The following is a 21,824-nucleotide window of genomic DNA, read 5'->3' as shown; positions in this document are numbered from 1 at the left end:
AACAGTCATTCTTATACCCACAGACTCAGAATTATTTCACAATGGGAAATATATTAAACATGTAAAACACACACGTTCAATGAAATTGCATGAATATTTAAGAATGATTTTTGCTCTAATATTTTACATAGGTACCTATAAATATGATCATTTAATTTATTCAATACTTAAATATTATTTATTCAATTAATATTATATAGAACATAGTTATATAAATGCATTGCTTAAAATAATAAAGACTAATTCAGACGTCTGACATAAATATAAATTAATGTTTTGTACATATTTACAAATATAAGTGCTTTTCTACTGCGGATGGGTTACGTATACGTAAAGGTTGCAAACAAAAAACAGAAAGACAGTCTTTTACACTATCTTGTTACAGATGCTAAGCAACATTCTCTGGGACGCCAATATATAGGGACATAACTTGAAAATGTAGAAAGCTTGTGCTTAAATGGAAAGTGTGCCCTCAAAGTTTTACCCCTTTAACTTGTTTCCAATGATTTTCTTAGCCACCAATCAGCAAGGGCTACCCAGGTTCTGAACCAAAAATAGGCCGGCTCCAAAGCTTACATTGCTGGTTTTCCAAATAAAGATACCAAGAGAATGAAGAAAAATTGATAATATGAGTAAATTAGAAAGTTGATTAAAATTGCATGCTCTATCTGAATCACGAAAGAAAAAATTGGGTTTCATATCCCTTGAAATAGTTTATAAATCCCTCATTTACCTTTATTTTGACATTTTGAAATAGCTGACTTTGCTTGTGGTATCCCCTCATGTACTGAAAGTTTCTATACTATAGTATTGGCTATAGACAAGCTGTGTAAACATAGCCAACAGAAGAAATTATATCCCCAGTGGGGGGTAGGAGAGATAAGTAACAAAATATTAATTAATAGGGCCTGATGATATCAAGTTTTCCACTCAGAGGAGACATTCCCATGTCGGAATCACAAAGCTGTTATACTTGGGTATAGAACTACTTTCATGGATTTAATAGCAAATCAGTATAATAGTATTTAAATTATTCCTATATTATATTTTTTGTAGTGGGAGCTATTTGATGACACCACAACATGGTCTCACAATCTTAAACTGGACTGTGGTTATTTCAGAAGAAATATATAATGAATACTTTCTTTATAGAAAGGGTGACAGATATATGGAATACACCACCATTAGAGGCAGAAAGGGTAAAGACTGTAAGAAAATAACAGAATTCCTGGGATATGTATAAGATATAGTAATAAGTCCACAGAACCATATGGATCCTTGAAATCCAGAAATGTATTAAAGCCTAAAACAGACAGTCATGTGACATCGGGATCACAGTACCTTAATTATGATGCATGATTAAGGGACTGTGTTCCTGAAACAATGCATGACTGTCTGTTTTATGCTTTAATACATTTCTGGATTTCAAGGATCCATATGGTACTGTGGACTTATTACTATATCTGCTGATTTAAACTGGAGTTCGTCAGCTTGGTCTAAATCGCACCATCCTCATAGAGGTTAGAGTCTGATTGCTGTTCACTGTTTGGATTTGTCTGGGATATGAATAAGGCCGTCCTACAATGAATCCATGAACAAATATAGGCCATCAAAACCTGAATTATGAAGAGTGAAAGTTTTTTTCCCATTTTTTTCCACCATAGAAAGAAAATGGATCTTACTGGAAGAGTTCTTGTTCAGAGATGGTGGAGGTGTGCAGCAGTGTGTACAAGCCAGTGTGATTCATATCCACGGGAGAAATCACATCACCTTCCTTGCCTTGTCTGGGCAAATTGATCTTAAAAAGACTGGAGCACCTCAGTGCTAATTCCAAGGCATCCATCCAGCACCTTCCTAGATAGCAAAAATATATACAAGTTGTTTAACCTAGTTGTAAATCTGCATTGTTTCATTTAATAAAACATACAATGTTTCAACATAATAGTAATAATTAGTTAATACTTTGTATTAATTCTGGTTCACTTTGTATTCTATTTAGCTTCTAACTTATCATGGCAAATACACAAACTGACCACAGCTAAATCAATGAATCTTTCAAACTGGCAAAACACAGAAACCTCAAACGGAACTGCAATGTGTTTTTTTCTATTTAACAAATTGTCAGGAATAAGAGTAAATTGTCCGGAAATATCTACAAACGCCTACACATTCACTTATGGTTACTTAGGTGAATATATACATCATTATGTTTCATAACATTTAGAACCAGCAGTTCTACAGTACTAATGGTAAAGGAAACATGGAAGCTCTGCATTAAATTCAGTGAAGCATTTTCAGTTTAGTTTCAATGTTTTGTAATCATATTTTTTAAATACAATTTTTTAGCTTTTTCATACATTAAATTCAAATTTACATATTTTTCTACAGCCACCTTTTTTTTTCTTTTAAAGGCTGAAATAATACAGCGAGTCAGAGGCTGTATCACCTAAGCCATTGTTTCTTAACCTCGGTCCTCAAGTACCCCCAACAGGCCAGGTTATCATTATAGCTGAAATAATCAGTTTATGGGTGGGAGCAGATCAGTAACCATGGTTACTGATCACCTGATTATTTCACCTGTGCCCTGGTTCAGCTATAACAAAAACCAGGCCTGTTGGGGGTGCTTGTGAAACATTGACCTAAGCCATAAAAAGCATTGTGCAGGGAGCTCAGAGAATTCCCAGGTTTGCCAATCTGATTATGAGAAAAATGTTCTCTATTAGTCCCTATGACATAAATGACACAGCCTTTATCTAGTTTTAGTGTAGAAGCTGCAGAAAATAATATGAACAAATTAGAAGTGCTTAATAAACATTTGTATCATTATATGCTATAGCACTACTGAATGGACTGGAAGTTGTCATATTTTACTGTTCATTTAATGCAAGTATCAATTTAGATTTTTTTTTTTGCATTGAGATTGTTCTTACTTGCACATTAATTTGCTGCAATAGATTACCTATAACTGCTATCTAACAAGTATTACATCATGTTGTTGTTTTAAATAGTGACTATGGGGCCAATTTATCACGGCCCGAATGGGGCTGTAGACCCCTGTTTCCGCGCGAGCCTTCAGGCTCGCCGGAAACAGGGGTTAAGAAGCAGAGGTCTTAAAATGGCTGCTCCTTAACTCGTACGCCTCCTCTGAGGCTGCGTACATCAATCCTCCTGATCTCACATGATCGGGTTGATTAACACCCCTTGCTAGCAGCCGATTGGCTGCAAATCTGCAGGGGGCAGCATTGCACAAGCAGTTCACATTGTGCAATGATAAATACCGACAGCGTATGCTGTCGGTATTTATTGATGTCTGGAGGACATGATCACTACAGCGGATCATGTCAGCCAGACACTTGATAAATCGGCCCCTATGTCTTGTTGAAGTACCTGGGTATTGTGCAAGTGGATACAATTAAACTACTGATTGAATTATTGATACTCAGCCATTGTTTTGTATCTTTGTTTTCCCTTTGCCTCTTGCATTCCTGATTGTTTGTCTTACTGACCTGTACTACATTTTAAGTTGACTTGTGCTTAAGGAATATAAAACAAGACCCTTCAGATAAAAAAATATGTTAAATGAAAGTAAAAAACATTGGGCTGGATTACGAGTGGAGCGGTAGTTTGCGCTAGCGTCTGCTAGAAGTAATCTTTATTGCATCACTTAGCATACGTATTACAAGTTAAAAGTAAAAAGTTTCTGCTCATGGGCTAACCCAACGCACACAAAAAGCCGTATTCACCCATAGGGGTAGATTTAATAAATGTCGGACGGACATGATCTGCTGTAGCGGATCATGTCCGCCAGAAATCACTAAATGCCGACAGCATACGCTGTTGGCATTTAACATTGCACAAGCATGTCTAGTGAAATTCTAGTGCAATGCCGCCCCCTGCAGATTCGCGGCCAATCAAGCAGGGGGTGTCAATCATCCCAAATGTATCTGATCGGGATGATTGCTGTCCGCTGCTTTAGAGTGGTCTTATGACCACTGCTTCTTAACTTATGTTTTCAGTGATCTGGAAACTACGGGGTAGATTGCAGCATCCACTTGTTAACTCTACCCCATAGACTTCAATGGAGCATGAAAAGTGGAAAAAAAGCTAAAACCCAATCATATTTTCTCAAGTGCCCTAACCCAAAATGAAGTATTTGAAGAGAGAAATTATTTCCACAGCGCCTGATTATACCACCTAAGCTCCTCCTAATAGCAAGATCTCTAAACCAGTATTTCACATTCCAATGTTCTTCACATAGCAGACTATGTTCTATTTATTTATAAACACATATTTCTACATATATCATGTTTTATTTTGGTAATATATATAGGTATAGTATATACAGATATATATATATATATATATATATATATATATATATATATTTATAAATACATAGAACATATCCCCTTTGTGAAGAACATTGGAATGTGAAATTCATAAAACATAAATTATGCTTACCAGATAATTTCATTTCCTTCTGTATAAGGAGAGTCCACGGCATCATTCCTTACTGTTGGGAAATACTGAACCTGGCCACCAGGAGGCGGCAAAGACACCCCATCCAAAGGCTTAAATACCTCTCCCACTTCCCCCATCCCCAAGTGATTCTGCCAAGGGAACAAGGAACAGTAGGAGAAATATCAGGGTATAAATGGTGCCAGAAGAAAAATATAATTTAGAGGGCCGCCCATCGGGGAACATGGGCGGGGGCCATGGACTCTCCTTATACAGAAGGAAATTAAATTATCTGGTAAGCATAATTTATGTTTTCCTTCTAAATATAAGGAGAGTCCACGGCATCATTCCTTACTGTTGGGAAAACTATTTTAAAGCTCTAGAGGACACTGAATGATAACGGGAGGGAAAAAAAGAGAGGCGGACCCTAATCTGAGGGCACCACAGCCTGCAAAACCTTTCTCCCGAAAGATGCTTCAGCCGAAGCAAAAACATAAAACTTGGAAATGTTTTAAAAAGTATGTAAGGAGGACCAGGTAGCCACCTTACAAATCTGATCCATAGAGGCCTCATTCTTAAAGGCCCAAGAGGAAGCCACTGCTCTAGTAGAATGAGCCGTAATCCTCTGAGGAGGTTTATGTCCCGCTGTCTAATAAGCTAAGCGGATAACACTCCTTAACCAAAAATATAAGGAATTCGAAGAGACCTTCTGACCATTGCGCTTCCCGGAATGGACAACAATCAAGGAAGAAGTTTGTCTAAAATCCTTAGTAGCCTGAAGATAAAACTTCAAGGCGCGAACCACATCCAAATTATGAAGCAAACGTTCTTTCGAAGAAGAAGGATTGGGACACAAGGAAGGAACCACAATCTCTTGATTGATGTTGCGGTCTGACTCGACCTTAGGAAGAAAACCTAACTTAGTACGTAGGACAGCCTTATCAGAATGGAACACCAGATAAGGAGGCTGGTATTGTAAGGCAGCAATCTCAAATTCTCTGCATGCAGAAGCAATAGCCAGTAGAAAAAGAACCTTCCAGGACAACAATTTAATGTCAACTTCATGCATTGGCTCAAACGGAGCCCATTGCAAAACCTTAAGAACAAGATTTAGACTCCAAGGAGGAGCATTAGATCAAAACACAGGTCTGATCCTAGTCAAAGCCTTAACAAAGGACTGCACATCTGGAAGCTCTGCAAGCCTCTTGTGCAGTAAAACAGACAGGGCCGAAAACTGTCCCCTCAGGGAACTGGCAGAAAGGCCCTTCTCCAGTCCATCCTGGAGAAACGATAGGATCCTGGCAACCTTAACTTTATGCCAGGAAAATCCACGCTCTTCACACCAGAATAAGTAGGTTCTCCACACCTTATGATAGATGTGACGAGTAACAAGCTTTAATGAGAGTATCAATAACTCTCTCAGAAAAACCTCTTTTGACTAGGACTAAGTGTTCAATCCCCACGCAGTCAGCCTCAGAGAATCTAGAGTTTGATGAACAAAAGGACCTTGTTCCAGCGAGGAAGGAGTGGTAACAGTGGGAAAAGGTAAATTAGACTGACCCTCCAAGGCACTGCTAGTGCATCTATTAGCTCCGCCTGAGGATCACTGGACCTCGACCCATACCTGGGTAGCTTGGTATTGAGACGGGACCCCATGATATCTATCTCCGGCGTCCACCACCTGTTGCATATCTCTGCAAACACTTTGGGATGCAGAAAAAATCTGCTTCCCAGTTGTCCACACCTGGAATGTGGATCGCTGACAGCAAACAGCACCATGGATGGAAGATAAACCTAGAAAATAGTTCTCTTATACCAAGCACCAGGGTGGAATTCCTGGGTACTATAATAGACTCCATATACATGAGGATATTTCTAACAGACCAGAGACGTTGCAAGCTAGGGTAAGCTGGGTGTGTAGAAGGATGTAGGGTATGCACCTCACGGGACGGCGAGTCCTCAGAGGTGGACGGCTCAGTGGTACTAAAAGGGTTAACCTTCTGTGACCAAACAACGTTGTCAAGGCATGTGGAACATAACTGAGAGGGCGGGCATACCAAAGCCTCCTCACAATATAAACAGGTATTACTATTTGGAATAGAGGGAGTACCCTCTAATATATCAGAATCCTCCATAGCTTAAGCTAATAACAGCAAGTGCACCTTTATACTCCCAATAGCTGGGAAACTCACCACCTCCTAGACCCAGACAATAAGCATCTTCTCCGACAACCAGCTCAGTCAGGAAAGAGGAAAAGAAAGCAAGACCACTCCCGGTCACATGGTTTGCATAGCAGGACCATTCCTGCTATGAGAAAAAGCGCACCAGGCTACAAGCTGAGCAGCACTTAAAGTGAAAGTAAAAACCTGTGCGTTCCAGCCACATAACAAACAGCCTATGAGCCCAATAAAATCTCACACATAAAGCAGCATAAAATCAAAGCATCACATTTGATTAATCCCCACTGTTCAATAATCCCCCTCAGGAGATATTAACCCATGATTCTATTAAGATAAAAGGAGCCACACTGTGACCCTGTCTACTAGCATTTTCAACATACGTAAAAATTTGAAACAATCTTATCAGAATCCATGCTGTGGAACAGAAACACAGCCTCTCAAGTGTGACAGTCTTGTAGCATCGCTCCTGACATGGACTTGAGTGAGAAAACAAGCAGGCAGTGAAACTCGTCAACACTGATTGCTTAGGAGCTGTTAGCAGGCAGTCTGGATGGGTTCACAGAAAGACTCTCCCTGCATCTCCAGACTCTAACTTTCCTCAATGTTCTCACTGAGAGGCTGACAAGACTACTTAAAACTCCAGTCCCATATCGAGGGGCAGATACCCCTCCTAAGGAACTACTCCGATATCTGTTGACACTTCTCTGCCATTCTCCTGTGACAAAAGGAAAAGAATGACTGGGGGATGGGGGGAAGTGGGAGAGGTATTTAAGCCTTTGGCTGGGGTGTCTTTGCCTCCTCCTGGTGGCCAGGTTCAGTATTTCCCAACAGTAAGGAATGATGCCTTGGACTCTCCTTATATTAAGAAGGAAATATGATTTTATATGTTTTCAGCTACTTGAATGCAAAGGGCTCCAATGCACTTATATATGAATATATATATATATATGTCTATATATGTATACGTATGTATTTATGTGTTTATATGTATATAAATGTCTGTAAATACATATACACACAAATAAATACATAAATACATATGTACACACATATAAACATATTATATATATTTATATATACAGTATATATATATATATATATATATATAAATACATATATATATATATATATATATATATATATATATATATATATACATATAAAAAGTCCAATAAAGAACATTCTCAAGGTGCCAGCAGGTTGAATTCACATTCGCTGGTCATTTCAAACTTGTGATATTTTAATGCATTTGATGTTTTGAGGGGAGTGTGTCCCTGAAACATCACATAAATTAAAATATCACAAGTTTGAAATGACCAGTGAGTGCCTTCTTTATACTATATACATACTTGTTTCTACAACAAAGATCTAAGACCTTATATCTTTGATCCCTTATAACTTTTTATTGCAATTTTTTAAAAATAATTTTAATTAGTGTTATTATGATAGTAACTGTACTGTTAAATGTAATTTTATGTGTTTTTTTTCTACTTTACATAACATAACAGTTAACCAGAGCTCTTAAAGTCCCGATATCCCGATGCACGTTAAATTAAATTGCACTTGAGTAAAAGCGTTTACTTTCAACTTGTAATACATACACTACTTCCGACGTGCAAAAAACTGTAAACCCCGTTTTGCTCACATGCAAATCTAGCCTATCATGATTTTTAAAAAAACAACAAACATTTCTTGCAAAGTCAGCACTTATAAATTCTCAGTGTAGCCTCTGAATATAGGGATGATAAATGGGACATTCTCCTCAGGTATCCTGTAACATGATTTTTGCAGCAAAAGTTCTCTACTGAGGCAAAAAAAATGGCTTCCTGTTGCTGGAGAACAGTGAATGTTAGTGTATGTGTTTCCTAGCAACCACTTAAAAAGGGACGTTCTTCCTTTGTTTTCCAGTAGAGACCACAGCCCCTTTGTTTGATGTAATAGACCAATCACAAATTAAATTAAAAAAAGAAGGAAAGAAAGAAAGGGTAAAATCCTTTTAAAATGATGAATAATACAAATTGCTATGATTTCTATAAAGTATAACCCACTGTATAGTGCTTTTTTATAACAAGAATGAGCCAGACTGTTTTATATCCCTTTATGATGGTGTGGTCTGATAATCTGTCCCTGGTTGGTAGGCTGGTCAGGTTACATCTCTGCTTTACCCTTCTGTATTTCACTTATTGGACAGACTTTCTGTTTTTGACCACTGACTTCTCAGCCTGCTGTATAGTGCTAACTATGGCTTCCTGCTGCTATCTTCCTCAAGCTACTAAACATATTATTTTATTATACTTCAGTATTGCTACTGCATGGAAGAAGTGGGTCTCTTCCCAGGCTCTATCCAGAGCTTCAGGTCAGTCTACATCAAAACACAACCTCTGGGTTCTCTCTGAAACTGACATTTTCTACAATATAGTACAATATAGTAGTACAGTACAGCAAACAACTAAATTAAGGTTGCTACAGGAACATTTTATTAACTTTTAATTTTATATTAAGATCTTAATTAAAAAAAAACATTATTGCATGGAACCCTTTAAAAATATTTTAAAATCTTTTCTATGAGATGCAACATAAGCAAAACTGATTGATGAATCTTTAGTGAGTATCTAAGTAAATTACTTTAAAAAGAGGCAAATACAAAAAGTCAGCAAAATGTTCATGAATAAAGTCCCTGAGATAATGTCAGCATCCCACTTTTTAATTAAACCAATTTGCATTGATAATGTACAGTGGTTCATACCAAGCACAAAGAGCACCAGCAGAGGTATATTCATCACACACTTCCTAACTTCTGACAACCTGGTGCAATTATAAACATCACTTACCATCCGATTCTGAAGCTGCTCGAAATATTAAATGACTGTTGGGTAAAGGAAGAGTAATGGAGCCTACATTTTCCCCTTTAGGACCCTGTAATTTAGAAACAATTAAAATTATATTCCATCATTTGTGACCCATGTTGACACCCTGAAAATATGTTTATTATGTAAATAAATAAATACATAAATAATATAATAAATACATAAAATCCAAACTTTCCATCGTTTGGATCAAGACAGGAAACTGGACTTGTAACTTATTCTTCATCAATAATGCATTGACGTGTACGTTATCTGATACAGTTTTAAATTTATACATTTGTAGACTTCAAAAGTTAAATGATTTACATTCAGGTATTTACAATTCCATCCTTGTATTTTTTAGTATATTTTTTAATTCCTCCAGTACATCACTCATTTTTTTTGTCATTCATAACAAAATATTAAGGATTACAGATAAGTGTATTGGGGAATAAGGATTTACCTTTATTAATGGATTATTGACCTTTGGAAACAAATATTGAAGTTATCTACATGATTTAAGAAACTTCTGCACCTCTTGTATTAAGTTTGAATATTCACATAAATTTAGAGATACCACTAACAGCTGTTGACCCTTAAAATGTTAATTGTATTTCTCTTTGTGTATAACATAGATCCCTATAATCTATAGATAGATGATATCATATGCCATTGTTTAATGGAATAATAATATAAGATAAAACATAATATAATTTACTATAACACGGGAAAAAAACTGCTACATAAACCATTCAATGTAAACATGTAAATGTGCTGCTTCATCTGGACAATAAAATGTAATAATTAATTGTAATGTAAATTTATTTATTTTACATTTTCATATAAATATAAAACTATATGATGATGTTTGGAGGCTTAGGGGTAGATTTAGTATGTGACGGGCAGACATGATTCGCTGAAGCGAAATATGTCCGCTCGACATTGCTAAATGTTGACAGCATACGCTGTCTGCATTTAACATTGCACAAGCATTTCAAGTGAAATGCTTGTGCAATGCCGCCCCCTGCACATTCACGGCCAATCAGCCAATAGCAGAGGGTGTCAACCATCCTGATCGGTAAGTTAAGGAGCCGGAAACTTCAGGGGTAGATAGCAGCATCCACTGTTTGTTAAAACCCTTCAGAATAAGTATCTTATTCTTATATTTAATTTAATTAGACCACGGTAGTAAGTGTACTAGTGTTAAATATTATTATTATTATTAAGAAAGGATTTATGTATTTTAATGTCAAGTTATTTGTAGTTATTTTGATATATTTTAGAATTTGTTTTATTGTGGCTAAATAAGAAGTTATCTCATGCTAGATTAATTGGCATATGTTGAATTGGTAGTATTGTGTAACAATCTCTAGGTTTTAGTTAAGTATATTCAATTATATTGAGTTAAAAATAGTGAATTATATTTCCCTGGAAATTCCATCAGATTGTGGGAGTTAAGCTAAGATTTCATTGTGAGATTTCAACATAGGTGAAAACAAATGTATTAAATAAGCTATATATATTGAATTGATTAAACTTTCTGGCTATTTATAAATTATTCTAGCATAATTCCTGTTTGATATTTAATAAGTGATTCATTTTGAGTTGAGGTTAATTTAAAGAAATTTTGTGTCCATAATACTGAGGTACCTTTAATTCATTTTGAGTTAAGGTTAATTTATAGAAGTGTTTGTCCATTCATGGGATAATAGACATATATATTTGGTCATAATTAATACACTATTTTCTGCATAAATATAATCAATGTGTTTATAGAGATTAACTGATCAGAATTCAGGAATTAATTTAATTTGAGATTAAATATTAATGTTCATAATAATTCTATTGTCATAATTTCTAGATATCTCATTAGCATTTTGGAATACACTACAGAGATTATATAACGTTTCACTGGAGTGTATTGACAAATTCTAACATATCAGAATTGATATTGCTGTTAATTTCATGATTGATTATTAATATTCATAATTCCATTAATCAAAAATATTGTTATGTAAATATATAATACGTTAGAGGTTACTGCTGAGATAGAATTAAATAATATTGTAACCTAGGATATATAACACGTCTTTATAGGATTCATCATTTTAGATTACCATCTAAATGTCCCTTTAACATGGCTGAAACTTTTCAGCGTACCCTAGAACTTTAATGGATAGCACAGGGAGAGATATTAGCAAGTTCATTGCGCTTTTATAATAGGTGATTGAGTTAAGTTTTGCACTCTAGCGCAGACTAAAGTACAGCTGTAAATGTTGAGCTTTTTAAAGTAATGAAGTAAATCATTAATAATAGATTAGCATAGAGCTACATGAGGAATTCCACTATTTGCTCATTGTCAGCTTAGTGCTCAAGGATTTGCAACATGGAATTTCCTGCGCGCCCCCATAGAAGTAAAATATGCAAGGGATTTAACACACCTGCACAGTCATGCAGATGTTAGTGCCCCCTAGACTATTGCTTGGGTGATAAAAAATAATTTCAGACTTTTAATATGAGAGCAAAAATAAAAGCTCTATTGATTGCGCTCAAGCGTTGTTTGCTCATAATTGTGCAAATATTTTTGCTCTCCACTTGTAATTTAGGCCAATCTGTTTAACCCTTTTTCAGGGGCTAAAATAGAATTTTATGCAGGCAACCGTACAATAGTAAATTCTTTAACACCTTAGGACATTTTCTTTTCACACTTTTATGTCCCTTTAAGCAATTAAATGAATGTTCCTTTAAGATGCTGACCTATCATTTACTGTCTCACTGGGATGGCTTGTGCTGTCTATAAGGACACAATGTGATATTCTTTATTCATCTCCTTTTCATTCCACCAGACCTTTTATATATTTTCTGTTTATAAAAGCTCAGTCACACAGTTCAGACTAGCGTTTCTTCCTGATTTTCAAGCCTTCTTACCCTGGCTGCTATAACTAATAATAAAACAGACTCACATTTAACCCTAGCTCTGACGAGGGCTGTAACGACTCACAGTTCATGTTCTACTCTGCCAACCCCAACCCTAGAACCTCTTCACATTGCTGCAGAGTGTGACTGGGCGAGAACTGCTCATGAGAAAATGCACTAACAAATGAGACAGTAACATGATCCACACATCTCTGTCTTAAGCCAGGACAAAACCATAACCAATAAGACTTTCCCCTTATAATATCAATGAGCATCTGCAATACTGGGAAGTCCGAAGGTATCTGGATATCAATTCTGTGCATAAGTCCTTTATCATGAATAGAACATCAGAAGACTTTGGAAATGAGAACCAGTAGCTCATTCTAAAAGGTGCATCATTTCTTGGAGAATTATTAAACAGGACACAACGGAATCTAAAAAAACACCCGTTTGTGAGACACATTGATTGACAATGCTAAATAAAATGTGCACTTTTTCAGCTGAGCCGCTGGTGGTCTCTACTTTATTCTCTTCAGTTATTGAGTTTGATTATCTAAAATTTACCAGATGAGATGTGACACTCACAGGGGCTGCTCTCAAGGAGTTCTCTAAAAAAAGGGGTTGTCCCTGCAAGTTGTCAGATGCCTCCTATAGAAATTAATGGAGCTCAATGAAAAGAAAGAGAACAAAGTCAGCAGGGGGCACACTATAAAAATTAAATACTGCAGCCAATACAGATCAGATTGCCCAGCTTTAAGTGACAATTACCTGTATGTTTGTAAATTAAAGTAAAATGTGTTTTTGATAATTTAGCACAATGGGGTAGGTTTATTAATAGTCAAGCAGACATTATTCGCTGTAGCATACGCTGTCAGCATTTAACACTGCACAAGCATTTCTGGTGAAATGCTTATGCAATGCCGCCCCCTGCTCACTGGCGGCCAATCGGCTGCTAGCAGGGGCTGTCAATCATCCCAATCATATTGGATCGTGTTGATTTTAGTCCACCACCTAAAAGGTTGCAGAGAAGTTAAGGAGCAGCTACCGCCTAATTTACGTTTCAGTCGAGCCTGAAACGCTGGCATCCGCTGCATAATAAATCTACCCCAATCTCCTCATCTATCATATTAACAGACAAAACAGTCACCTAGATTACGAGTTTTGCGTTATGAGTCAAATAGCAGTGTTGTGGCCTGTACTGCAAGCCTTTTAGCCTGTAACGCAACGTCAGTCCTGCACTCGTAAAAGTGAAATTTTTCATGGGATTCCCATAGCGCCGGTATTACGATTTTTGCGTTTTGCCTAAAAAACTAGCGTTACAGCCTAAAATGACAAGATCTGTAACGCCATCTAAAGTCAGTTGTTATGAGTGTTACGCTACAAAGCTGTAACATAAAACTCATAACTAAACTGTACAAAGTACACTAAACACCCATAAACTACTTATTAACCCCTAAACCGAGGCCCAAATCTGCCATCCGCCTACATCGCCCCCACTATACTAAAGTTATTAAGCCCTACACCGCCGCCACTATAATAAATCTATTAACCCCTAAACTGCAAGCCCCCACAACAAAATATACTAAACTAAACTATTAACCCCTAAACCGAAAGCCCCCCACATCGCAATAAACTAATTTAAACTAGTTACCCCTAAACCTAACAACCCTCTAACTTTATATTAAATTTACAATTTCCTTAGCTTAAATCAAATTAAAATGTACCTGTCAAATTAAAAAAACTAATATAGTTATTAAACTAAAATTAAACTAACTACCAAGTAAATTAAACTAAACTACACATTAAAAAATCCTAACACTACTCTAAAAATTACAATGTATCTAATTACAAAAAAAAATACTAAGTTACAAAAATAAACAAACACTAAATTATGGAAAATAACAAACGAAATTATCCAAAATAAAAAAGAATTACACCTAATCTAATAGCCCTATCAAAATAAAAAAGCCCACCCAAAATAAAAATATAAACCTAGCCTACAATAAACTACCAATGGCCCTTAAAAGGACCTTTTGTGGGGCATTGTCCCAAAGATATCAGTTCTTTTACCTGTAAAAAACCCCCCCACAAAGACCCCCCCAACAGTAAAACCCACCAACCAACCAACCCCCCAAAATAAAAAACCTAATTCTAAAAAAACCTAAGCTACCCATTGCCCTGAAAAGGGAATTTGGATGGGCATTGCCCTTAAAAGGGCATTTAGCTTTTTTACTGCCCAGACTCTAAACTAAAAAAAAAACTCACCCAAAAAACCCTTAAAACCCCCTGACGATCCACTTACAGTTTTTAAAGTCCCCCTTGAATGATCTTCATCCAGGAGTTGAAGTCCTGATCCAAGGCGGCGAGAAGTTTTCATCCAGACGGCCTCTTCAATCTTCATCCTTGCAGCGAAGTCCTGATCCAAGCAGCAAGAAGTCTTCATCCAGATGGCCTCTTCAATCTTTATCCAGGCAGTATCTTCTATCTTGATCCCGGAGGCTCGGAGCGGGTCCATCCTGAAGACATCCGGCGCGGAGTATCGTCTTCATACGGTCGCCGTCATACACTGAATCTTCAATACAAGGTACACCAATAGGAATTAGGGCTGCTAAAATCCTATTGGCTATTCAAATCAGCCAATAGGATTTAAGCAGCTCTCATTCTATTGGCTAATTCAAATTAAATCCTATGTGCATCCGGAAAGTTAGTGATATTTTAGATGAAAACATAAATAATAAATAATTGTACACTAATACAAAATTAGCCAAATCAATAACCAAAAAACACAAATGCTCACTATACCGATAATGCCATATTCAGGTCCCTTAAAGAGACATACATATGTCGCTATGGTTTGTGAGATTTGGAGAACAACAAGTTAATTGCACACACACAAGCTATTAACCTCGCTATACACTATAAAAAGGGATTATTCAACATATAAACTGTGTTTACTCTAAGCCGCATTAGGATCATAGCTAAGACTCCACTTGCGCAGTGTAACTTCTGCCCGATGTGGCTTCTAATTACAACCACGGAGGGGTTTGCGAATACTATTTTACATAGGGTGTATGGTGCATCAAATTGACAGTAGTGAAAATTTCACAGTAAGCCCGCCAGAGCGCAGATAACGGAGCAGGATTGAAAATAAGATTTTAAAAGAAATAATGTAAACTGGACAATTATTTTGGCATCAATATATATGTAATAATTAATTAGATAATTTATATAAAAAAAATCTCATCTATGTGAATTTACTATCACTTTAATCCTGCACATTTGGTTTCTGGATTACAGCTTTTGGAGATTAATTAAGTTTAGGAGCCGGCCCTTTTTTTTCAGCACCTGGGTAGCACTTGCTGATTGGTGGCTACATTTAAAACAGTACACACAGGTAGCACACAAAAATAAGGCAACAGCACCTTTATTGAGAAACGTTGGTGGCTACATTTAGACACCAATCAGAAAGTGCTACCCAGGTGCTGAACAAAAAATGGGCTGGCTCCTAAGCTTACATTCTTGCTTTTTCAAATAAAGATACCAAGAGAACGAAGAAAATTTAATAATAGGAGTAAATTAGAAAGTTGCTTAAAATTGCTATCTGAATCATGAAAGTTTAATTTTGACTGGACTATTCCTTTAACAACAGAAACATTTAAGGATTGTGATCACTGTCTGAGGTACAGAAATCAAATATCTGTGAAAGATTATGATCAACCTCATAATAAGTTATTAGTGCAAAACTAGTAAGCTCTTACTAATTTTAGCTTTTCATTTCTTCATTAATAACTTGAATTTTTAAAAACTTCAGCTAAAGTCTTTGGAGACAATGAGAACCAATATTTAAAATATGTTTTTTTAGATGACTGTTACATTTAATATATATATATATATATATATATATATATATATATATATAGATGTATATTATATATACATCTATAAAGCATGCAGATGGTACAATAAATATCACAAGTAAAAGGTGTTTTATAATTTCAATATAAAAAAACACATCCTTAAAGTGATGCTAAACGCTCCTCTTTATAACATCAGATCCACAATGTTAGTTATATTTTAGAAAGAGTTTCATTCATCAGTTGTATTAAAGTTGCGCTATAAGCTACTTTTTATTGTAGATATGAAATTCAAACTCCCCGTGCTCCGGTGCCCACTTCAAAAGTACATTTTTCTGTGAACTAACGATTTGAATTGTTGTCCAATAAGAGCTCTCCCCATATGGCACTTTGTCTGTATCTAGAGCACTGATTGGAGAACAATTCAAACCTTTAGCTCACAGAAAATTTACTTTTGAAATGGGCGGCAGAGCACAAGGAATCTGAGTTTCATATCTATTAGATATGTGCATGGCGAAAAAATTCGGTTCGGTTCGATTCGGAATTTTTCGAATTTCGGTTCGGATCGATTCAAATTCAGGAATCGATTCAGTTCGGATTCATTCGGATTCGAAGAAATTCGGCTGGATTCGGTTCGGAAATTCGGAATTTTGGTATGTGTTAGGTGGGATTAGACTAGTATTATGTACTGTATATTAGGTGTAACCCATAGCAGAGTGATATAACCTAATATACTGTACAATACTAGTGTAATCCATGGCCATCCAAATTTACCGAATAAATCCAAACTAATTCGGATTTATTCGGTAAATTCTGCAGTATTTTAATTCGGAAATTCGGTTCGATCCGAATCTCTGAATTTGCCGAATTTTCAGAATTTCCGAATCGATCCGAAACGAATTGCACATATCTAATATCTATATTAAAAAGTAAGTTATAGCGCAACTTCATTACAACTGATGAACTAAACTCCATCTAAATATCACTAACATTCCCGATCTGATTTTATAAAGGGGAGACTTTACCATCACTTTAATGTCAATATACTAAATCGCAATCCATAAATATTACCTACAAATACAAATAAACCAGAACAATGTTTACCTTGATAGCCCATATTGATTGATCCAGGGGGTGATAAAGCTTAAAGCAGAAACCATCTTTTTTGGAAGGTCTCTCAATCAGTTCACAGGAGTGGAGCAATAAGGTTCCAACCCACTGACCAATCTTTGGTGTTTTATAGATAAGCAGCAACCCAGGTTTCAGTACACACCACAGTTTGGTCCAGCTTTTTAAACTGCCTCGAATCTGAAAAACAATAAAGAGATTTATATACAGTAAAATATAGGGACATATTTATCAAAGGCTGTCAGTTAAATAGTTTAATGCTCTAAACTAAGTTGTCTATTTATCCATCTGTAAAACTAAAACATAATAATTTATGAAAGTCTCTTTAATGTACAGTTACACTCATAATAACACTATCTAATAAAACATTATTTAAATAAATATTGCACACAAAAGTTATAAGGGCTTAAACATAGACATACAGTACATACATATACATGTCTAAAGATGTATGTATATTTATATGTCTATATATGTAAACATATGTATTTATATGTATGTGTATATATGTATTTATATGTGTGTGTATATATGTATTTATATGTGTGTGTATATATGTATTTATATGTGTGTGTATATACACTGTGTGCAGAATTATTAGGCAAATGAGTATTTTGACCACATCATCCTCTTTATGTATGTTGTCTTACTCCAAGCTGTATAGGCTCGAAAGCCTACTACCAATTAAGCATATTAGGTGATGTGCATCTCTGTAGTGAGAAGGGGTGTGGTCTAATGACATCAACACCCTATATCAGGTGTGCATAATTATTAGGCAACTTCCTTTCCTTTGGCAAAATGGGTCAAAAGAAGGACTTGACAGGCTCAGAAAAGTCAAAAATAGTGAGATATCTTGCAGAGGGATGCAGCACTCTTAAAATTGCAAAGCTTCTGAAGCGTGATCATCGAACAATCAAGCGTTTCATTCAAAATAGTCAACAGGGTCGCAAGAAGCGTGTGGAAAAACCAAGGCGCAAAATAACTGCCCATGAACTGAGAAAAGTCAAGCGTGCAGCTGCCAAGATGCCACTTGCCACCAGTTTGGCCATATTTCAGAGCTGCAACATCACTGGAGTGCCCAAAAGCACAAGGTGTGCAATACTCAGAGACATGGCCAAGGTAAGAAAGGCTGAAAGACGACCACCACTGAACAAGACACACAAGCTGAAACGTCAAGACTGGGCCAAGAAATATCTCAGGACTGATTTTTCTAAGGTTTTATGGACTGATGAAATGAGAGTGAGTCTTGATGGGCCAGATGGATGGGCCCGTGGCTGGATTGGTAAAGGGCAGAGAGCTCTAGTCCGACTCAGACGCCAGCAAGGTGGAGGTGGAGTACTGGTTTGGGCTGGTATCATCAAAGATGAGCTTGTGGGGCCTTTTCGGGTTGAGGATGGAGTCAAGCTCAACTCCCAGTCCTACTGCCAGTTTCTGGAAGACACCTTCTTCAAGCAGTGGTACAGGAAGAAGTCTGCATCCTTCAAGAAAAACATGATTTTCATGCAGGACAATGCTCCATCACACGCATCCAAGTACTCCACAGCGTAGCTGGCAAGAAAGGGTATAAAAGAAGAAAATCTAATGACATGGCCTCCTTGTTCACCTGATCTGAACCCCATTGAGAACCTGTAGTCCATCATCAAATGTGAGATTTACAAGGAAGGAAAACAGTACACCTCTCTGAACAGTGTCTGGGAGGCTGTGGTTGCTGCTGCACGCAATGTTGATGGTGAACAGATCAAAACACTGACAGAATCCATGGATGGCAGGCTTTTGAGTGTCCTTGCAAAGAAAGGTGGCTATATTGGTCACTGATTTGTTTTTGTTTTGTTTTTGAATGTCAGAAATGTATATTTGTGAATGTTGAGATGTTATATTGGTTTCACTGGTAAAAATAAATAATTGAAATGGGTATATATTTGTTTTTTTGTTAAGTTGCCTAATAATTATGCACAGTAATAGTCACCTGCACACACAGGTATCCCCCTAAAATAGCTATAACTAAAAACAAACTAAAAACTACTTCCAAAACTATTCAGCTTTGATATTTATGAGTTTTTTGGGTTCATTGAGAACATGGTTGTTGTTCAATAATAAAATTAATCCTCAAAAATACAACTTGCCTAATAATTCTGCACTCCCTGTATGTATTTATATGTGTGTGTATATATGTATTTATATGTATGTGTATATATGTATTTATATGTGTGTGTATATATGTATTTATATGTGTGTGTATATATGTATTTATATGTGTGTGTATATATGTATTTATATGTGTGTGTATATATGTATTTATATGTGTGTGTATATTTGAATTTATATGTATGTGTATATATGTATTTATATGTGTGTGTATATATGTATTTATATGTATATAAACCCTACCTAATGAATTTCAAATTTTTCTGGATATTCAAAAGTTTAACAGAAAGTTAACTTTAAAAAGTTTTTTTGCCAAGAATAGTACCCATACAAGCATGGTTAATAGGGAGGAACATTTAGAGTGTAAGGATCTAGATACACTTAATATCCTAAAAGATCTTGATGGGGCTAACGACCAACATCCAATTGTAGAGGGGAATATGAGTGAGGAAGATCTTAACCTCTTAATGTGTGAATTAATGGATATTTCGATACATGAGGAAGATACCCCAATTATTCATAGTACTTTCAAACGTCCCTCCTCCTTTTATCCAATTAGTGCCCAAGGGGATCAAATCCCTGTTTTCATCAGTTTAGTCACTAAAGATATTCTATCCAAAATTAAAAGTAAAAAGGATAATTATTGAATAAACATAATGATAATCTTTCCATTCTTGAGAGACATTCTCTCAAGAAATTAATGGATGATGATACGATCGTTTTTAGGGCAGCGGATAAGGGAGGGGGACTTGTGATTCAATTAAGATCCGATTATCTTAAAGAAGCACATAATCTTTTAGGGGATAGGGACACCTATTGTATCCTCAAAAATGATCCGACCAGATCCTATATGTCTAAACTTAATTCCATTCTAGTTAATGCAAAACTTGAGGGTATATTGAATAATGACGAATTCAAGTATTTACAGGAATTGGATCCTAAAGTCCCGTATTTTTACCACCTTCCAAAGGTTCACAAGAGTGTGGAGTGCCCTCCGGGTAGGCCCATTATTTCTGGAATTTGTTCTATAACTGACAAAGTTTCTAAGTATATAGATTATTTTTTGCAAGATTTAGTTAAAAATACAAGGGCTTACCTGAAGGACACGTCACATGTCATTAGGATCTTTGAAGGAATTGATTGGAATAGCAGTTTTTGCTGGATCACCTGTGACGTATCGGCGTTATACACGTCAATACCACACGATAAGGGGATTAAAGCAGTAGAATTGGAACTTGCTAAATGGGGATTTAATGGGGCCCATCAACAATTTATCTTACAATGTATACAGTTTATTCTGGAACACAATTATTTCGTCTTCGAGGGTGTGCATTACAGACAAATTAGAGGCACAGCGATGGGCACTACTTTTGCTCCATCGTATGCTAATCTGTATATGCACACCTTCGAAGACGAATACATCTGGACATCACATAAATTTAGTAATAATATAGTCAAATATTATAGATATATTGACGATGTGATAATTCTATGGCAGGGGGAGTTTGCTTTGGTTGAGGAATTTGTTAAATATATCAATCATAATGATTATAATCTCAAATTTACTGAAAAACATTCAAAAACTGAAATTGAATTTCTTGACCTGCGTCTATTTGTTAATAATGAAAATAAAATAGCAGTGTCTAATTTCAGGAAACCTACTGAAAGAAACAGTTTCATAGATTATAAGAGTGCACACCAACGCAATTGGAAAGATAATATCCCTTATAGCCAATTTCTCAGGTTGAGAAGAAATTGTAGTTCCATTAGTGATTTTAATAAAGAGGCTGACATCTTGACCCACAAATTTATAGTTAAAGGTTACGACTCAGCTATTATAGATAATTCAAGAATGAAGGCCCTAGGGCGAACGAGAGAGTCTCTTCTCAAAAGAGAAGAAAATGATATGAGAGAACAAAGTAACTTTAATGTTAAATATAATAAGGATCACATCAGGTTTATCACAACCTTCAATGAAGGACATAATATTATCAAAGAGGTTTTCAACAAACATTGGGGTATTTTAAAATCAGACAGCCTGTTAGCACCCTCACTACCTGAACATCCATCTATCACCTTTAGGAAAGGGAAAAACTTGAGGAACTTATTAGCTCCTAGTAAATTAAAAACGGTTAAAACAAATATATCGACATCTCAGAAAAGCAATTGGCTAAGCCTAAAAGAGGGCACTTATAAATGTGGCAAACATAACTGTGGTATGTGCAAACATGTGAAGAAAGAACCCAACTTTAGAAATAGTGATCAATCACATGATTTCCTAATTAAGTGCCGTTGTA

General features: G+C 36.0%; 1 protein-coding gene across 3 annotated transcripts in view; it reads right to left on the bottom strand.

The window, feature by feature from the left end:
• The window catches only part of OSBPL5 (oxysterol binding protein like 5), a 526,154-nt gene that overhangs the window by 210,592 nt on the left and 293,738 nt on the right, over positions 1–21,824 (bottom strand). For all 3 annotated transcript variants that reach the window (XM_053720419.1, XM_053720421.1, XM_053720420.1), the window contains 3 exons: positions 17,359–17,562; positions 9,470–9,554; positions 1,683–1,854 (listed from right to left, as the gene is read on the bottom strand). In XM_053720419.1, the coding sequence (XP_053576394.1) occupies positions 1,683–1,854; positions 9,470–9,554; positions 17,359–17,562 (461 nt within the window). The remainder of the gene's footprint in view (positions 1–1,682; positions 1,855–9,469; positions 9,555–17,358; positions 17,563–21,824) is intronic.

This window comes from Bombina bombina, chromosome 7 (assembly GCF_027579735.1).
Source record: "Bombina bombina isolate aBomBom1 chromosome 7, aBomBom1.pri, whole genome shotgun sequence".
In the NCBI taxonomy this organism is placed as follows: Eukaryota; Metazoa; Chordata; class Amphibia; order Anura; family Bombinatoridae; genus Bombina; species Bombina bombina.
Note: the sequence above shows the minus strand (reverse complement) of the source record. Positions and strands in the feature narration are given on the sequence as shown.